Below are 16,787 nucleotides of genomic sequence, written 5' to 3'. Positions count from 1 at the left end.
CTGAACAATCGTTAATGCCTCGGGAAAGAGCGAGCGGAGGAGCGAAAACGAGATCGACGAAGCAGCATAACGAGCACTGAGTCACGAAACACTTTTCTCTTCTCTTCGAGGCAAGCAGATTCTTGCGATAAAATATTTACTCCGAGTCCTAGTCGAACCGAGGTGAATGCTGTTATCCGTCTCAACGGGACGAATCGATGCCTCGACCCTGCGAAATCACTTTCCCCGACAGGGATCACCGGAGAAGCAGATTCTCGAACTTTTCTTTCGAGGGTTCTTCCGTTCGTAAGACTTCTTTTTCCGTTCATCTTCGCGAATGCAGGAAAGATCGGAACACAGTGGACTGGCGATTTAATCGAGCCCCCGTTGTTCTTCGATCATTCTTCATTGCGAGAGCGGTATCGCACAGTGACATTGACGTATACGCGAATCACTGTGGAACGACATTATGGCGAATTACGGGGAAAATCTCTTTGAAAGCAACACCATTACCCGTCTATCGATACGCAAATATTTCACTCGACCGGTACCAATTATTCCCATTGAGGTAAACCGTGCTTGGGTCGCTTTAATCGCGGCCATTCATACAAATTGAAAGATAACCGTAGCCGTCAAACGCAGTTGCGGACTGTTACAGTTCGAGTCACGTTTCAGAGTAACCAGTGAACGGCGTATTAAAAATTAACGGAAATACGAGGCAAACAAATATGCATCGAGCTATTAGGGAAATAGAGTGAAAACCGTGATTACCGATAAAGTGAACAGATTGTTGTACACGCGTATTCCAGATTACCATTAACTTATTCGTGTAATAAATTCGCATTCGTCGATAGATATATTTTTATTTAACGAAGGCCGAACTTTTTTTTGCGATGATACTCTTCATTTAACGCATCATCCGGGATGAATTAATCCAGCAAGAGTATGAAAAGGATTAGCGACGTTTTGAGTAAGCCGCTGCTAACAATGCAATGTTGTTTCTCGTCTCAGGCTGCATGTACACTCGGCAGGCGAAGTCTCGAAACTTCGTTGCGCAATATGGCTGGGAACAGAGTGATGTTACGCGCAACAAGTGGAGAACAAAGTTTCATTCGAACAGTACATTCAACCGTTCCCTACCTATATTATGGCATTAAAGAAACGATCGAATAGAGCAGACGTTGTATATCCGTTACGAATCTATCTGCACGGCGCACGCAACTTTATGCGAACACAACGTGTTTCACGAGAAACGGCGGCTACCATTTCGAGCCACAGGAACGAGTCGCGAAATATAAAAGAAATTACAGTCGAAATCGCCAATTCACTGAACTCTTTTTCCCGGTTGTTTAACGCGACGCAATGCAACGGTTCAAAACAAATTGAACTAATTGAGCATTGTCCTGTAAAGCACGCGCCAAAAGTGCAACTCATGCACGATAATTGCCACCGCGTTACTAGTAACTTGACACGACTTTGACGTGACGTTAATCTGCGATTTCTCAAAGTGCACGAGGTAGAGCTGAACCGACGGATAAGTAGGCTTTACCAGGTACTAGGAATACAGTCGTGCGTTTGTGGAGCGAACTATGTAGCTCGACTAATTCAACCTGTACTTACACGCGATCGTCTGTAGAAGTAAAAAATTACTGAAACCGATTCGCCAAAACTTGCAAAATTAAATTCAACCGCTCGAATTGGAATTCTAAACGGTGCTCCGAATGCTGACAGCTCACTGTTTTGCGAACCGCGTATATACAGCAGACGACTACGATGCGAGGTTCTGAACGAATCCAAAGTGAGAGAAATAGCGGAAACAGCAGGATCGTCCGGAAAATAGCTAGCGTTCTTCAGGGCGGTTCCACGGGCCGTGAAATGTGCTCGGGTAACTCGGTTTTCTACCGACGTGGTATCTGATAACACAGACGTAAACCTGAGATAACATCCTTACATACTAACCAGCCACTCTGGTGCTTTAAGTTCGAAGGTAGCCGGGTATGTTCATCGCGTACGACAGATAAAGTTCGCCGCCATAGGTACCCATAGGAAAGCACGACTTGCACGGGCGTGTTTCTCTGAAAATGGCGATATACCTTTGTTCCTCGCAGACGGATAATTCTGGATTTGCACGGTCGTTGCGATTAAGAAATTTCGTGTTTCAGTCTAAACCAGTGTCATTCTACTAAACAGACGTCGAAAGTCATCGTTTCTCTCGTGCGGCTAATCTCTTCTGTCCAGCCATTGTACGGCTCCAACCTCCGGCACATGTACCATATCTAAACGACGGATTCAAACGGTTCTACGCAAGCACAAGACGAAATCATGGAATCAGGCTAGGAAGCGGCAACACGACGTAGGCACGGTGTCGACTGTTGCGTCTTGAGGGTGGACGGAACCGGGACACTTCCGCATGCAAATGCGAAGGCGTACAATCAAAGCACCGGCGAGACGATACATATTCAAGCGGTCAGCATGGGTAAACACCGGTCCAAACGGACCGACGACGGTTTACCTCGGGTAGCTAGCTGGTGCAGCTGTACGCACGCACACCATCGGCCTCCGCAACGTTCTGTATGCGGCGAGGAACACGTCGTGTGTAGCGTCGCGACGGAGGAGAGTGGTTAGGGGGTGGAGCAGCGGTAGAACGCTTCGAGGTACAGCCTGTATACACGGGGCAGGACACAACGGAATCTAGTTGGGGTCTATGGCGGATATACGGCGCGTACACCGCCGACAGGCCGAAACCCATCAATTTCCCATTCAATTCGCAGCCTCGCCTCTCTCGACGAGGCGAATGCCAGTCCGAATGACGCGACTCCTGCGAACCTCTGGATCCCTGCCGCGTTCCGCCCAAGAATGGAATCCTCTTGCACGCCGACGTAAACGTCGAGGCGAACGTCGAGACGAACGTCGGGCGAACGTCGAGGCGAACGTCGAGGCGAACGTCGAGGCGAACGTCGAGGCGAACGTCGAGGCGAACGTCGATTCCAGCCGTCCTATCCGTTCATTCTGTCCAGTCACGTCGCTTAATGCGAATTAAATATCAGCATGGAAGAAAGTGATACTTCTTACGGGGTGGTTCGTGAAGATCCACCCTTCCATTTTGATCGTGTTTGTACAGAAGAGGAAGAGGAATCGCGGACGCGTCGTGGGGAGTCGTTTTCATATTCCAGGAGCGTTATATTCCACGAGAATCTCTCGAAGCCGTGCTTCATATTCCGGGCTGAAGGTGTTGTTTGAATTTTAAACCAATGTGGCTGAGAATCTTGGGAAACTCGATTGTTCTGACTCGGTATAAAGCAGCGGTGCAATGTGTCATTTGTAACGCGGTAACTTTCGACGTCTAGTTTTCAATAGAGCTAATCAATCAAACGTCAAGCAACTACATGCGTTTCGTTTTGTACCGATGGATATCTACACGCCATTGCTCGTATGCAAATTAACGACGGAGAAAATAGACGGCAGGAATAGTCGGTCGGCGTTGGAAGCTTTCAAAAACTAATTCGATATTCCAATTGTATCCGACGATCGCGTTAGAAGCTGAGCTAAATCTTGTTTATCCACGGCTACATTTGGCAAAATCAATCGCGTATTAATACCCGCGGACTGGTTGGTAATTGGATCCATTGTGAATGCGATATCTTGTTTGCTAAAATACCTCGGAAATTCGATCGAATTTACGCGAGTTTCACTCTCGTGTATTTTTTACCATTTCCATTTTACAGAGAGGTTTTAATTTATAGAGTTTCATGGACGTCGAAGGCCCTGGTAATTTCAGGCGAACGAAATTGAAACGAGTGGAAATTACCGGGTGTACGGATGATGCGAGACATGAGTTAATCTCGAGTCGTTTCAAAGTTTATCACCGCAGTTTCGAATCGCTACAACGTTTCGTCGCATCGGAAAGGTAAATCCAATCAAAGTCTTGCGCCGATCGATGCATCGAACAGCGACGCGACTGGAAAAGGTAATTTTTAATTTGGTCATTCGATCATTTTGGTTATTACACGTGGATTATGCGTTATCACGTATGATTACCATCTTTCCCGCAATTGTTATTTTATCTTCGCACACTGCACAGCTGTTTCATCTGGTTTACGAGCCCCTCGTCTTCGTAATTCTCATCATTATCTTCGTTACACCGCGTTCGCTGGCTGCTCGTTACCGGTCGACGTCATCGTCCCTTAAACGTCCCAGATTCTATTCCCATCCACGATTTTCCTCGGCCAATAAATGACATCCTCGATATTGACCTTCCGCGGAACCACCATTAATTCTTCTATCTTCCCAGTTACGTTCCTAAAAGGACAAACTTCCCGTGATATTTCCTGACATCTGCTCCGACGCAACATGGCTCTGGAAAGTTCCAACGGAGTTATCCGCGTTTTACCGTCTTATTGGTCGCGTTTACTTCATTCGAGACAGCCGAGGGTCGCAACGGTGAAACGTTTAATGAACGAAATAAGTTTTTACGCCGGAGCCGTTGATAACTGATCAGAGAAATTGAAAGGTAAATGAAAACTATACGACAGAAGGAAATAAACGAGCCTGTAACATCAGAAACACAAAGTTTCGAAGACACTTCATTTTGACCATTTCGGTATCCGGCGTTGAAGCCTTTAGAACAGTTATTGTTCGTTTAAATTTCTCTCGTCCCTTGTACGAGGAAATTTCAAGTGTCGTGCAACAATGTCGCGCGAAACGAGAGCTCCACTTTCCGTGGCAGCGTGTCACAGGCTCAAAGACATCGTCGACGAAACGACGTAAATATTTACATGCATTTAACGAAGTTCATCTTGATCGTGAGACAGAACTGGGCCACGGATGCTCAAAGAGCGAGAAGGAATAGAATCGGCGCGGTGTGGCGGCGCGCGTTTGTCGCCAGGGCCAATTAGCGAGGCTCGCGAGGCTCGTTTCACGTCAATTTCACGGGGACAATAAGCAAATTAATTCTCTTGGATCGTACTTTGATTTCGTTAGCGTTTTCACTGAAACGACAGCCCCTGATGCTTGGTCGCGTTATTTCGCGTCAGCAGCGTCGTTATGAAAACCCTCAATTGCACTCCGAGTTGCACTTTACCACCGCCCGTCACTATCCCTCTTCCAGTCCTCCCTTTCATTCTGTGTGTGTCTATACGTACGTGGATATCACCCTGTGTACGTGTGCAATGCGATGCACATCGCTCCCCCTCCTCTCTCTCTCTCTCGCTCGCTCGCTCTCTCTCGCTCTGATGTAGCGCGTCGAGGGAGTTTCGCGCGTCGATGCTCCGCAACGGCACAGATGCTTGCTTTAACGTCGGCCGTGTAACCACGGCGTCGCACCTCCGGCGTCGCGACGACAATTAAGCGACGCACGACCTTCCTTTGAACTCGGTGTCAATTTCGCCACCGAATCAACTGATTCTATTTACCGTCGAGTAATTACCGCCATTGGCGTATCCGGCATGCTGCGCCGCCTGTGAAACGGCCAATAATTCCCGTTCGACGCTTAATTAACGTGTCACGGATACTCTTTGCCTCGTCTACTTTTTATCCTCTTCATTCTATCCCTTCTCCTCCTCTGATCTTTTTTCTCCTTTTTCGCTACACTTCTTTTTATCAGTTTTTCCCTTCGCTCTTATTTTCTGAATAAAACACGAACATCGATGTTCGAACCCTGATTTTTACCATCCTCCCAAGCTCACGCAGCCAATTATATTTTAATCTCTCCCCGAGCGACGAGCATCTCGACCGACACAGAACAGGCTTCCGTTAATTACCCATGGATCTCGTGACATTATTATCCAAGCGCCCACATAATCAGCAGGCTGCTCTATCGAGGGACAACCGGGACAACTTTCTTTCCTCTTCACGAGCGAAGGATGTCCCGCTGACTAATCAATTTTCTATTCACCGTCAGCCTTCGTTGATGGATGACTGGCGATCGAAGCCAGGGGGTGGCAAACGGGGTTTTAATATATCATCATCTATCGTCTCTCTCAAAATCGGTCATCAGTCTTCCGAGCAGGGTGGGAACAGGCCATCAAAGGCACAGATAGGCGTAGAATCTTGTCGCGCTGTCGTCGCGAACAACGGTTTTGATGTTCATTCGTTCGTGTCCAGCCAATCGATCCGTCGAAGGGACAACGTACCTGGCCAGCTTATCGAGCCTAGCAAGCCGTTTCTTTTGCGTGGAGATCTCGCGACAACGTACAGCGGAATAGTGACCGACACGTTACGGCCAGGGCAACGCGCTTCGAAACTCTACATTCGTTGTTCTCTGCAATCAGTCGGTTGCCGGACAAAGTCACGACACTCGCCAACACGCTTCGATATTCACGAGATTCTTCCCTGTTGGAAGTTACTTGGCTCTAGGTTGGGTTAGGTAAAATACTCGAAGCAAAGGCTACGATTTAGCGCGTACTGTTATCGATCTATTTTGCGAATGATACGCTTCGACGTTCGAAAGATCAGTGAACGTACCATCTCCATGCGATATCTATCTCCATGCGTTTAAGACGTCTCACCGTTGTGGTTATTTCAGTTTCGTGAAAGAACGAATCCAAGCCGAGCAATTTGTTTCGCCTTATAAAATAGAGTACCACTTTCTCTTCGTTAGTCCTTCACGAGGAATTTTATAATGGTAGCTGCGTGACTATGTTGCGTGCGTTTTATTAATCATGCTTCGCGACCAAAAAGCTGGAGAATCTATGTACGAAGCCCGTATCGGCGCCAAACACCCTGTAGCAACGAGAAAATAAATAGGGCTTGCTGTTTGGCCTCGTTCGCCGTTTCATGAGATCGTTTCTTCCCCGAAAAGAGAAGCGTCGTATCTCGAGCTTTCTTTCCCCACGGGAATGTAGCCCGGCGGATGTACTCTTACGGACGGAGATAATGGATAACCGCGTTGCAACGAACGTACGGCACATCGGCTTATCGCGAGTTCGCAGAGGGATGCCCAATGGCGGCTTATCGACTCACCGGCTTGACAAGCTTCCACGTCCTCTCTAGAACGGTCCGGGATAGCTGGAAGATGACGAGCGCCGATCGAAAGTCCTGCGAGACTTTCGGTAGTTCCCCGTGAGAGTTTGTCTTATACCGGTTAGCGATAAAGGAAAGCGTCTCACCAGTAGCCAGATTCTGTTCGCTAGATTCTCTTCGCTATATTCCGTTCTCTAGATTGGCCGACGTTACACACGTTGCAACGGCACGGGATCGATAGCTTTCTCACGCTATACACGAAATTCCCTGTACGACTTGCTGGTTCCATGTAGCTTTTCCAATAGCACGGCGCACAAAGCGTTCGAAGCCAGTCTAGCCATGGATCTGGGACAATCGGCGGAATTTCTCGATGTGTACCGATTTTCCGCCACGGATCAGCGATTCCTTCGACCTTTATTTCCAGCGAATCGCACAACGTCGGGCGTCCCGTCGGCCCCTGGCCTTTTCCTGCATTTCGGACACTGCCGCGCCACCGGCTGCTTAAGTCAGGAGAGACTTCATTGCTTGCGAGATTTGCGGAGCGGCAGCGCTTTGCTCGTGGATTACGCAAATTCGACAGTCGTCCCTGGATCCGGGGTCAGCGTCCACTCTGTGCTACGTATCGCGAAGCGAGTACGCGACGAGGGAAACGGAAGTTGCCTGGGACGATCGCGTTACGTTCAGTCGGAGACAAGATGAAATTCGAAACCCTGCGTGGCAGGGTGTTCCGCGTTCCAGGATTTTAGAATTTCGAATGTTAGGATTTTCAGTGACCGAGGCGGGATTCGCGACACGTAGCAAACAGAGGGACAAGGCGAAAGTTTCCGCCATTGTATGGCGTCTCATAAATCTTGGATGACGAAATATACGGAGCGTGGAATTCGGATTCGCTGCCAGCTTTCTCATAATGAAACTTCCTCTGTCGAACGGGTGTGTATCGCGCGGACGCCTTGGAAAATTGACTTCCAACTCCGTTTGCCTTACTAAGCAACTCTAAATATCGCCGAGTTTAATCAAAGAAGACTCGGAAAAAGTAATGAGAGGGTTTTTAGATAAACTCGGTCCGTGTTTATCCCCTGTTTACCGTGTTAAAACGAGATCGAGGTTGCTCTTTCCTACACCGGGCGCCATTAGCAGCGAAAAAAGAGAGAGGGCAAACAGCAAAGTGGATTATTGGGACTGCACGTGGTTGTACTTACAGATTGTAGTGTACGTCCGCCATGTTCGGTCGATAGCGGAGCGCCTGGACGAACGCCTCCTCCGCCTCCGCGACGCGTCCCTGAGCGCTCAGCACACTGCCCAAATTACCATAAGCTGTAACAATCACAACGGAACATTTGTTACAACAGGGCCACACCGACGAAACGAAAAAAGTAACGGTTGCTACAAAAGGGAAATATTACTTCCTTTTCGATACTATCGCGTTTATTTATACGCCAGCTATAGAATTTAGCAACGACATAAATTTCCTCGTTATTCTGTCTCTGCGACTCGAATCTTCAAACAGCATCGTACATCACGAGAGTACACGAGAAACGATACGTCTCTCCATGATAGATTTTTAAAGGTGGCGCACAACTTCTTCTTGAAAAGCAATAAGACGCGATACAGGCACGGTCGAGACTCTTTCTCCATCCCCGGGGTTCCTTCTTTCTCCCCCCCGACTTCTTTCTCGGTTCTTTGTATTTACGAGCAATAAACCAGCGTGCACACGCGATCGTCGATGCACACCGGATAGCGCGAATATCGTGCCACAGCGCACACGGTTGCAGCGAGCTCGCTTCCGCTTTTTATCTTCGACCAACAATATCGACTGTAAAACATTTTCCAGACCTTTCCGTCGCTGATTTGGACCGATGGCTACTCGAGCAGAGAGTAATAAATGAATCCGGGATCGTAAAGTTGGCCTGCAAACGCGTCACGGACCTTCCACGATTCCTCGTTTCCTTTCAATTCGAGAAATCGCAGGTGCGCTTTCGTTACACTTGGTGTAGCTGCTGCAAAGTTACTCAAAACTATCGACTTCAGTGTTCGCGATAGAAAGTTTTGAAATTTTGTTTATCGATCCTTACAAAGTATCTTTGGCGATGATAACGCTGCTGCAGTTTGAATGAAAATTTTAAGAAATGAAGTTTTGTGTAAAAGAAGTTTCGCTAGAGGGAAGATTACAGCGGATAAAAGAACAAGTAGATTACACGACATTGCCTTAAATAAGGTTTACTATTACGCGAAGTACAGCTCTTTCTCGGCTTGGCGAGGTCCCTGTGCGATTATTTAAAAAGCTCTTGTATCTTCACGCTTCAAATTATTTTTCATTAGTACTTTAAATACTACCGCGCCGTGTGGTTTTAAGATGGATATAATCTGATTACGGGCTCTGTCCGTGCACAAACGTAAGCAAGAAATAATTTCCATTAGCAAACAGTTCTCCTCTCTAGGGTTTGTTTAAAACATTTAGTCACCTAACGCGACTTTTAGAAACGAATAATAAACCGCTCGAACTCCACATAAAAATTAAATCGTCGGGAAAAATTCTCAAACGACCCTGCTACCTTTTTAAATTCCCGAATCGTTCGAGTCGACTTTCTTCGAGCGTTTCCCGTTTCATTCTCGAGTCCTGAATCAAGCTCGCGTATTTAGAGCGCGTCGCGTTGGTCGGTAGCACGCTGCAGCGTTTGTCGTTAACGACATCGGGCTACGGTTTGAAAATTTTCGCCGTGCTTGGAAAAATAGGGAAAATTCCGCTCGTTCTACATTTTTCCCACGATCGAGTGTCCTTCGGTCCTTTGCGCAACGGTGGTTCGATCCAGTTAGCCGTTTCTTTTCAATTGCGACCGTGGCGAATGGGAAAGTGGAGCGCGCGCGAGCCAGCGAATTAAAGAGCACCGTGCACTGACTGTGCGATGTAAATGAACCGAATGATAGATTGAACGTCATAGGACGAACAAAAAGAAACGCGCCTCTTTAGAACGTTGAGCGAAATAATGGAGAGGAACGGGGCACGATGTGGCCGAGTGAAATGCGAACGCGAAAGAAACGATCGACGAAGAAAACACGGCCGAATGGAACTACGAAATCGGAAAATGATTATCCGTTATTATGCATTGCCGCCTCGCACTTTTTCTAGTATATCATCGAACGAAATTCCTTTAAACGCTTCAACTAATTTACGTCTTCCATTTGTTCAACGTTTTCCCTATCTTCATATACCTAGTTCTCTTGCCATTATTTTAACACCGAAACAAAAATACGATGCTTCTACGCCGGTAACACGGCGATAATCCACAAGCGGCGAGGTTGGCATTTTAAATCAGTCGCGATAAATAAACGCGATAAATCGCTGCAGAGCATATTTCATCGTCGTGCGATTCTATCGAATGCCGCGTTTCGTGCTACCCTCCACTGAGCTATGGCCCGATTTTACGCTCGTAACGCGATCGCTGGCTTCCTCCCTTGAAAATCGAACCACTGATTCTTTCCCTCCAGTCACGTTCCAGTAGACTCGCGCCTAATCGTCTTCGCCGGGCGGAGGAAAAGTCGCGTTAGCGGAGGAAAATACCGGTCAAATAGACCTTCGATGGGATGGTCATCGTGCCAGCTAAAGCGAGTACAAACGACATCACGTACCGTAGACCCGGCTGACTTTGAAGCGAGATAGAGCGTGGAAGAGGAGAAGAAAAAGTAAAGAATCGAGGAAAGGGAAGGAATCGACCGCAGAGTTTGTTGGACCAAGGTTCCATCCGGGATCTTCTATTTGTTGGCCAAGCCTGCTCTAACTCTGCGTCGTCTAACTTCAATAAACCAACGATCGATATGTTCCTACGTGATTGAATAAGGGATTACCTGGATTATTTAATAGGGAAGTTAAGTTTCGAATCGATCGAATAATTTCTCTGCTGGTTAAAACTTCAAAGAGAAGAGAATTAAGCGATTAAATAGAGTGCAAAAGCCAGCGGTCGCTGTTGCAGCATACGCAGCCTATCAACTTAAAACACAAATCTCTGTTTTTTTTTTTGTTAATCATAGCATACGTGCTGTGTTGTCCCTTGTGGTAGCGTTACCCTAATGTTCATGGCCAGTTCTCATAGGTGAGATATTTCTATTTTTTAAGGAAACACAACGTCGAGCTGGTTGTCATTCCTAAACTCTTCCGCGTCAAACAATCACACATTCTACGTTACACAGCGGCAGTTGCGTGACTAGGGTTATATCAAATGCGCCCTCGCTCGATCTAATTTCCCGCCAAAAATCATTCAAAAGCAGACTGGTATCGATCTAAGTACGTTCGTTGATCCTTAATTGTTCGAGATTTGGAGTGGCCGCCTGGTAATTACCGCGACGATTTATGTGAACTAGATGCGATCCTCGGGCAGGACGACCGTCAAGAGTCTACGCTACCCGAGTGCGGACCTAGCATAAACAGTGGGCCTATTGTACAGTCAAGGTACTTTAGGACCCCACGGAGAAAACCCATAAGGCACGAAACTTCTTTATTTATGCTACATCTGAAGAAGACCGGACACGCGGGTGTCCCCAAATGTAAGGTCACCCGCGCGCGAATCTTCACGAAGGCAGCCAGCCCATGCTCAAACATACATCTTTACCCAATGATGAGTTAGGAACAGACTTGAGACCCACCCACCACGAACCTTCCTCTACGACAGCAACATCACCAAGAGACACTCTTGCACCAGCATTCTAAGAGTCAACATATAACAGTATTCAGTCAATGGCTATTATATTTAACAGGACAGCCAGTGAATCAAAGACAGTTGTATTCAGAGTATTGAGTGGAATAAATAAGGTGAACTAAACCTCCACCTTGGACGCTAATAACGTTCAAGGCTCGCGATACCAACCGATCAGTTGTGCCTGACTGGTCGCTAGTTAGTTGAGTGTCGCAACATTAATAATGTAATATAATGTAATGATGATCCTTAGTAATATTTCTAACCACGTCGATCCTTACACTCTTGGTCTACTATGTACCTAGTTTTTACCTCGGCCATTAAAACGATCCGCGAAGAAAGGCTTGTGACCGGACGGATATAGGTGACACGAGAGAAAGGTTGTCGGTGGTGTTTCAGCTTCGGTTCGCGTGACCGCCTCTCGCCCCTGCCAGCCGGCACCCTTTTGACGCGAAGATTAAAAGGGAAACAAAGGTGAAACTCGACAAAGCAGGTATGGAGCATCGTTGAAACGGTCGTCCGGCCAGCTATGTTTCCAAGAACATTGTCTATTCGAGGGAACTGTGACTCGCCGGAACTCGGTGAAACGAAACGACCGCGATAATAGCGTTCGGAAACTGAGGTGGAACCGGGCTCGGTGAGAAACGGAATCCGAAGGATGCGTCGGACCACCCACGGGTAATTAGGAGGCCAGCGGTGCGATATGAAGTTCAGATCGGTTAGATAAAGCCGGTAAAAACGGCCGGAGGTGGACAAAAACGGACAGAGACGGATAAGCGAAACGATAAAGCTCAAGTAGAGACGGAGAGAGAGTATGAGAGAGAGAGAGAGTATGAGAGAGAGAGAGAGAGAGAGAGAGAAAGTCGCTAGGGAAACCGATGCACTTCGGGTCTCGGGAGACCCGTATCACTGATTCATCGAGCGAGAGTAGCTGAGTAAAGAGGAGCCAAGGAGAGAGGATTACAAATATTCTGGACGATATATTAAAGTTTGGAAAGAGGTGGGGTAAGTTGATCGGAAGATGCTCGATGTATTCATAACTTTATCAGGATACATGGAAAAAGGTAAGTGACGCGGCGGATAGACAACGACGCGAATTATAAGGGCAGAGAGGAACGCGTGTATTCGCAATAACGCGAATAACGTGGGAGGGGCAATGCGACAAATAAAGGGGAAGATAAAACGATCGTGCGGGGTATAGACACGGCAGTAAAGGTACAAGGGGACGCGTCTAGCGGAGATATATAAAAACAACGGACGAAGACGGATAAGGACTGAGGACGATAAAAAGTGGACAGGTGGCGGAGGAGGGTACGAAGCGACTCTCGTCGAGCTGGTATTGCATGTCGCGTATCCAGCTCAGCCGGCAATTTTATGTACACGGTAGGCGGATCGTTGGCCAGCAGGCAAGTTGAAGATGAGAGGCTGGATAGCGGGGGTCAGCCGCGCGCCGTCGAAATGAGTCGCCGTAGAGAAAACTGCCAGCGATATTCGAGCGACGCGGGCGGAATTTCATTTTTACATTGTGCTATACATTTCGTCCTTGCGGACATATCTGTCTTCGATCATCAGCCGGCTTTATCATTAGCACGCGACTCGTTATTATCGTTATCTTTTTAATTCATCCGCGTTCGTCGCACGTGCAACCTATCTTTATTGCTTTTCCTAGCGACTGCGGTACAGAGGGGACACCGGGTAGATAATTAAAATGTTAATGGCTTGGTAAAGTGGCAATTGTTGCTGGCTGACGTATTCAACGTTGAATATAAAATACGACGGAATACTATGTTCGATGCTTGGAAAAAATTTAACGATGAACTGCGTATGTTAGTTGTACGTCCCGTAGGTATATAACTTTCAGAGTCGGTTAATAACTGCCAGGAATACGAGACCTTATGTTCCCCCTTGCAGAAGTAAGTCTCGCAATAAAATTCCCATTAATCGATACGAAGAGGAAAATAATGAAGAGAAGGGACTCACCTTTTGGAGGGTTCACGTGCAGAGCCGATCTATATAGGCTCTCTTCGTCGAACCAGTCGGCGTTCCTTAACAACGTCTTAGCCGACATCAGACAAACGAGTACCGCCGTAGCTAGCAGCACTGCCCTGCCTTTCCTTCTCGACCCGTGTCTTCTTGCTATCTGATAACATCCAGAGATCGCGGCTCCGACGATCAGACACGCGCCCACGCTCGGTAAATAGAGAATCCTCTCGGCTATGACGAAGCCCACGTAAAAGAACAAATTGCTAGCCGGTAGGAAGGGAAGCACGAGGAAACCGAGGGACGCGGCGACACCACTCGCAGCCGCCTGCCTGCTGGCGAATCCGTTGCTCCAGATTAATCCATTGTTAGGCCTCTTCGCGCAGTAACAATCACCGATCGGCCCGTTGTTATTGTTGTTCGCCGCCCGACACCCATCCGTGTGACATCCTCCTGTTCGCCTGCCGGCACACACGGGACACCTGGACGACATGGAGCGAGGATACTGCACGAGATGTAGACTAGTCTCCCGGACTGGTCGACGAAGCGTCTTGATCGTCCAGATCGAGGCGCCGATTAGCGCCGTGTACAAACAGGCGGATTCGAGATTTCTCGCGTCAAGGAGGCTCGTGATTCGCGGCACGGCGTCCATGGACCAGTCGAAGCTTAGCGTATTGGGACAAAGTAACATCCTGGCGCTTGCTGCGGGTAGGTAGAGGAATGTGAGACCGCGTGTCAGGCGAGATGGGTGCCTGGCCGTCGGGTTGTCCGCGCTCGCGAATTCTGGCCTCGTGCCGGTAATCCTCAGTCTACCAAGAACCAACAGTGCCAAACTTCCAGACACGATGCCGATGCTACGTGAGCGAGTCAAACCGCAATTCACCTGGAAATACAAATAGTCCAAATCAATTATAAGTTGTGCGCGTTGGGTACATAATTTCTGATCAGTCGGCGGTGTCATATTCTATTTTCTATCGTGTACGTAAATGAAAGGTTTCGTTGCTGCTCGGTAATTGGTAATAAGATATTCTCAGTCAGTGATTTGAATAAATGAATGGTGCATCGGACGAGTAATTCATCACGGTCTAATGGTTGTCGTTCGTTACGAAGTATGTACACGGTTTTTAATCGAATGGTATGAAACCGTTGACAGACGCGAATCACGGCGAATGAAGATTAATTAAAGGCCGTCATGGTTACGAGCGCCAATATCGATGTTCATCCATAATTAAACGAGGAATCTTAATAATAATTGCACGTGTTTCGACCAAACAGCTGACTCATCTCTCTTCGTCGCTTGTAAATTAAACTGAACGATCTGCATCCGGCGACGGTTTCCAAAGTAATTTAACTAGGAAACGAAACCGGTCTGTACCTTTATCGGTCAAAAGAGTCGCTCTTTCATGTCGAAAACATTAATTTAAGAGAGGTACCCTTTGAAAACCGTGTGTTTTCAACAAGTCGACGTGATGGGAAGCGACGAACGTCGGCACGTATTTTCCTGTCTTTATTTCAGGAAACTAGACGCGTTCGTATATCGTACGCGGTCAAACACCGAGCGCATAGATGACGCGTCCTACTCGAAAAAAGAGCGCCGTGGATAGGAAAACCGCGGCTGTAGACCGCAAATATCGATTCGTGTCTATTTTTCCATTTGCCAGCTTCGTGATAGGCAGAGAGAACACTCATAAACAGGATCCAAAAGCATCATGATGACTCGTGTGGCAACGTATGGCAGGTTCGTGACGAACGCGTGTTCGCGTCTGGCGGATGACCGACGGAAGAGGAGATTTCGCTCGATCGGGTTTGGCAAATGAAGCGCTGATATAATACGGTGAATTTCGTTCTTCGACGATTTGTAGATCGGGGTGCGAGCGAAATAACGGTAGAAGTAGAACGAAAAAGAAACAAAAGGGACCGGAAAATTGTTGAACAAGGAAATATAATTTTATAGCAGGTTACAAGAAAATCGCGGGAAAGGCGTGCACGGCACGCTTAATCGACGCGATGCTCTCGAAAGCCGGCGCGGCGTTCCGTGCAAATGAAAAGTAACGTCGAAAGCTTTTAAAGCGAACCGTAGCGCGGCGTAATGCGAAAGCAACATTTTAATGGTAAATTGCGGAGCCGCGGAAGAAGTCGTGGGCGATAATTGCGAGCTCCAGAATTGTAACCGGCCTGGCTTTGTTTCACGCCGATGCTATAATTCGCGATAGATTCGTACGAACGGTCTTCCTTCCCCTTTTAACGATGCTTTTAATATTACCGCACCGACGCCACGTGTAAAATTGGATGCGACGGGACCCTCTACCGACTAAATCGTCTCGCTTCCGCTGAATAATAAAATAGTTTTTATCAGTCACCGTGGGAATGGAAATTGCGAACAACGAGTGACCGTGAACCGAACGAATACTCGTGTTAGACCAGATAGCGAGCGAAGAAAGATTCAAAAGATACAAGTAGATTAATCTGACAAGTATCGTGCGAAATGTCTAATTGCACGTGGCAAAGAATATATAGTAGAGAGAAAATTATTCGTATATTTCATTGTCAAACGTAGTTTTCATTGCTTCGCGCTATATTCGGTGAGAAGAATCTGTGCAACTTAAGATTACTATATCACCTTGGTAACTAGAAGGGACGTTTTCAGCAAGAGCACAAGGGACCTGTTCTATCATTGAATAAGAATGGAACGGTATGCGAAACTATGAGATACCATGAACGAAGGTCGAAAACTTAAGCAACATAGAAGTACCGTATTGTTACAGCTTTTGAAGAAAGCAAGTTTGAGGGAAAGCCCGGAAAATCGAGGAGTTATGCTCGAGCCGTGGCGAATTCGGGCTAATCAAGGGACGATAGCTCTCACAGGGTGGAACTTTTGGCAAGTTTGCGACGCACGAGTCGAGAAGGAATAATTCGCTACGGTAATGTAACCCAGTTACACAGCGTTGCTGACATTTTCGGTGCCGCGATAAACCGGGAATTCTGGTTTGAAGTTCGACGAATAAAGGACGCCTTTGACTAGAAAGCCGATTAACGAGGATTTAAGCAGAGCTACGTGGGCCTCCGTCGTAAATGAATGGAAATTGCGCTCTGTCGTTTTATTAATAATTCTCTTGGAACGTGCCGAGGCTCTTTCTCTCTCTTTGATTTCTAACTCGGTGACTATACCCTCTTCCACAT

General features: G+C 47.3%; 1 protein-coding gene across 2 annotated transcripts in view; it reads right to left on the bottom strand.

Annotated features, from left to right (window-relative positions):
- Positions 1 to 16,787, bottom strand: part of LOC117204054 (protein O-mannosyl-transferase TMTC2-like) — a 166,738-nt gene that overhangs the window by 68,148 nt on the left and 81,803 nt on the right. For both annotated transcript variants that reach the window (XM_033441054.1, XM_033441056.1), the window contains exons 4-5: positions 13,608 to 14,490; positions 8,139 to 8,253 (exon numbers count right to left, since the gene is read on the bottom strand). In XM_033441054.1, the coding sequence (XP_033296945.1) occupies positions 8,139 to 8,253; positions 13,608 to 14,490 (998 nt within the window). The remainder of the gene's footprint in view (positions 1 to 8,138; positions 8,254 to 13,607; positions 14,491 to 16,787) is intronic.

This window comes from Bombus bifarius, unplaced genomic scaffold, assembly GCF_011952205.1.
Source record: "Bombus bifarius isolate JDL3187 unplaced genomic scaffold, Bbif_JDL3187 scf7180000007977, whole genome shotgun sequence".
NCBI classification, from domain to species: Eukaryota; Metazoa; Arthropoda; class Insecta; order Hymenoptera; family Apidae; genus Bombus; species Bombus bifarius.
This window is presented reverse-complemented; position numbering and strand designations above follow the sequence as displayed.